The sequence below is a fragment of the Geospiza fortis genome, unplaced genomic scaffold, assembly GCF_000277835.1.
Source record: "Geospiza fortis unplaced genomic scaffold, GeoFor_1.0 scaffold26, whole genome shotgun sequence".
Lineage (NCBI taxonomy): Eukaryota > Metazoa > Chordata > Aves > Passeriformes > Thraupidae > Geospiza > Geospiza fortis.
This window is the reverse complement of record NW_005054425.1, coordinates 593,981-595,692: the sequence shown is the minus strand read 5'-3', so window position 1 is coordinate 595,692 and position 1,712 is coordinate 593,981. Positions and strand designations below refer to the sequence as shown.

The 1,712-nt window shown below is 46.0% G+C and overlaps 1 protein-coding gene across 1 annotated transcript in view; it reads right to left on the bottom strand.

The window, feature by feature from the left end:
• Positions 1–268: 268 nt before the first annotated feature.
• PKP1 (plakophilin 1) overlaps positions 269–1,712 on the bottom strand; it is a 47,050-nt gene continuing 45,606 nt past the window's right edge. The window contains exons 13-14 of the mRNA XM_005426822.2: positions 1,386–1,485; positions 269–390 (exon numbers count right to left, since the gene is read on the bottom strand). Coding sequence (XP_005426879.1) covers positions 1,414–1,485 — 72 coding nt within the window. The 3' untranslated portion in view covers positions 269–390; positions 1,386–1,413. The remainder of the gene's footprint in view (positions 391–1,385; positions 1,486–1,712) is intronic.

Sequence of the window (1,712 nt, the reverse complement as noted above, 5' to 3'; positions counted from 1 at the left end):
TGGATAGGGTGAGGTTGGAATAAAATCCTGCAAGGGGTTAAACTGCACAATCACCCTGACTTTGGGTGGAAAACAGGGGACTAAGCTGGAGGAAGACCCTGCTCCCCACGTGTGCTCTGTGTGCTGCCTGCACACACCTCTACATCACACCCAGAGTTACACAGACACACTCTTGGCAAAAAAATAATTATTGACATCGAGAAAGTATATAAAAGTCCCTTCTCCCCCCTAAAAAGAAGAAAATGCTTAAAAATATCAGTGTCATCCACATGAAATCCACATGTTTGGTTTGCTTTACAGTTGAGTTGAACTCAGAAACTCTCTACATCTTTAACATCCTCAGGAATCATGGAAGTGTTGCTCTTCTTGGACATGAACCAACTCCAAATTCTGAAATGGAAAATAAATAAAACAAAGAAAAAGCAAAACCCCAGATAATTAAAACATTCAAGAGATCTTTTCATTACAGCAAACCCCAACTTTTAATCTTTTCTCTGAGCCTGGCTGCAATTTCTCAGCTGCATAAAGCTTTTCACCCTGGACTTCCACCCTCCTCAGAGTCCCAGTGCAAACGTCCCAACAGAGCAGGAAGTGAAATCCATTCCTGGGCAGAGGGAGGGAAGAGGCTTTAGCATTGTTTTCCCTTGGTTTGGTCACAAGGACCATGCTGGGGAAGGGAGCAAGTAATTCCCTCTGCATAATTTTGGACACTATCCAAGAGGCCTCTGGTATTTTCAAAGCGCTTAAAGCTTTTCCCTTCAGTGGGAATCATGAGTGAAAATGCCTGATGGGTTAAATCCTCATTTCTCACTGAATATAAACCCATAACAATGCCCTGGAAATTCTGCCCATGGTTTCTCTTCCCTGATTCTTTATTGGGATTTTCAGTTGACAGAATGTGGTTCTCAACTCTGACCTGAGGTTGGCAGGCAGATTAAGGGCTCAAACAATTGCTAAGGCTAATGAAGCCATGGATGTGCTGGAATTCACTGCACATTACTGGCACTGTCTGGGTAACACTGCTCAAAGTTCAGGAATGAGGGCAGTGCCAGGGAGAATCCCAGAAGAGCCTCACCTGTGAGGGTTTGGAAAAATGCACTGAATCACTGATTGCTTGGCAAAGGAAGGGAGAGGCACAGTTGAGCCCAGCAGCTTTGTCTGTCCTGTGACATCTGTGCTGAGCATCTCCAAAATGCACAGCTGGGCAGTGGGGGCAACATCTGCCCTGGGCCCAGGCACAGCACAGCCTCTGACCTCATAGAAACAGACTGGGCTGGGAAAATTTGGGATGAAAATCTCACAAACACACTTCTGGGGTGATCAAAAGTAGCAACAATCTGAAAGGATTCCTGTGTCCCAAATCCACCACAAGGCCATGTTCTCACCTGCAGCCTGAATGTGCATGGAGAGGCTCTAAAATCTGGAGGAGAGGGTCCTGAAGGTCGTTCCAGCTAAAGATCCCATCATGTTCTTGTCAAACCCTTGCTGAAAAAGCAGAAACATGAAGTGCATATCAGTTTCTACACTGAGAGCAGGAATTGAGCAAAGTGTGCTGCATCCTCAGCCAATCTCCTCTGTCAGCCCTCTGGGTACTTTTGTCACCCTTGCTGATGAACTCCACAGAATCACAGAACCATGGGATGGTTTGGGTTAAAGGGACCTTAAAGCTCATCTCATCCCACCCTGTGCCATGGGCAGGGACATCTTTCCCT